General features: G+C 50.6%; 1 protein-coding gene across 1 annotated transcript in view; it reads left to right on the plus strand.

Annotated features, from left to right (window-relative positions):
• Positions 1–627: 627 nt before the first annotated feature.
• VAX1 (ventral anterior homeobox 1) overlaps positions 628–814 on the plus strand; it is a 6920-nt gene continuing 6733 nt past the window's right edge. Inside the window, exon 1 of the mRNA XM_012001145.1 lies at positions 628–645. Within this exon, the coding sequence (XP_011856535.1) occupies positions 628–645 (18 nt within the window). The remainder of the gene's footprint in view (positions 646–814) is intronic.

Raw genomic sequence — 814 nt, forward strand, 5'->3', positions numbered from 1 at the left:
GCCCCATTCTTGGAATTGTGTGGAAAAATTCTCAGCCAAACCTCCCACCTCTCCTCTCCTCCCACCCACCCCCTTTAAAAAACCCCTTTCCTCCCCGGCCCCTGCACTCTTTGTGAATGAGGGCAGGGAACACGGCCCTTCCCCCGCCCAGGAGCCACGCCAGACCGCCGCACTCAGAGGACTGTTTGTTAATAGTCCAATTAGATAATTGCCATCTTTCACTCCTTTTGCTCCGCATTTCCCATAAAGGAATGAATGGGGAGAGCGGCGTGGAGAGGGCTTCTGCCCCGGCAAGGTGACGAGAAGGGCTGGAGCATGCTCCTTGCACAAGGCCATGCGCTTGAATTGAATCATTGTAGCCTAATCAATGCTCTTATTGGATTACTGGCTGTTGCTTTTCTCAAAGATATTGTAGCAGAGACAATGAAATAGCTAGGGGAAAACTTTTTTTTTTTTTGAAGCAGATCTCACAGTTGAGATTTCTCGGCCGTCTCTCCCTCTCCCCCTCTCTCTCCTGCTGGACTCTGAGTACAAAGCTGCCCTTTGAATGGGCTGCCTCAGGGCTGCTGGAGGTGCAGGCATGAAAAAATCCAACTGGAACTAAATGAAGAGAGGTGGCAGTTTAAGATGGCTGTCTGCGTCGAGGTGTGTTAAGAAGGAGTTGTTTAGGGGAAAAGCTTGGCTTTTTTAGAGTGCAGGGGAGATACTTTTTGGGAAAACTTTCTCCCCCCACCTTTGTCCCCCATCCCCCACTTCCAGGCAACTGCTTTCTTCTGCTGCTGGGTGTGTAGGGTTTTTTTTTTCCTCCCCCCAC

This window comes from Mandrillus leucophaeus, unplaced genomic scaffold (genome assembly GCF_000951045.1).
Source record: "Mandrillus leucophaeus isolate KB7577 unplaced genomic scaffold, Mleu.le_1.0 Scaffold65, whole genome shotgun sequence".
Taxonomy (NCBI): domain Eukaryota; kingdom Metazoa; phylum Chordata; class Mammalia; order Primates; family Cercopithecidae; genus Mandrillus; species Mandrillus leucophaeus.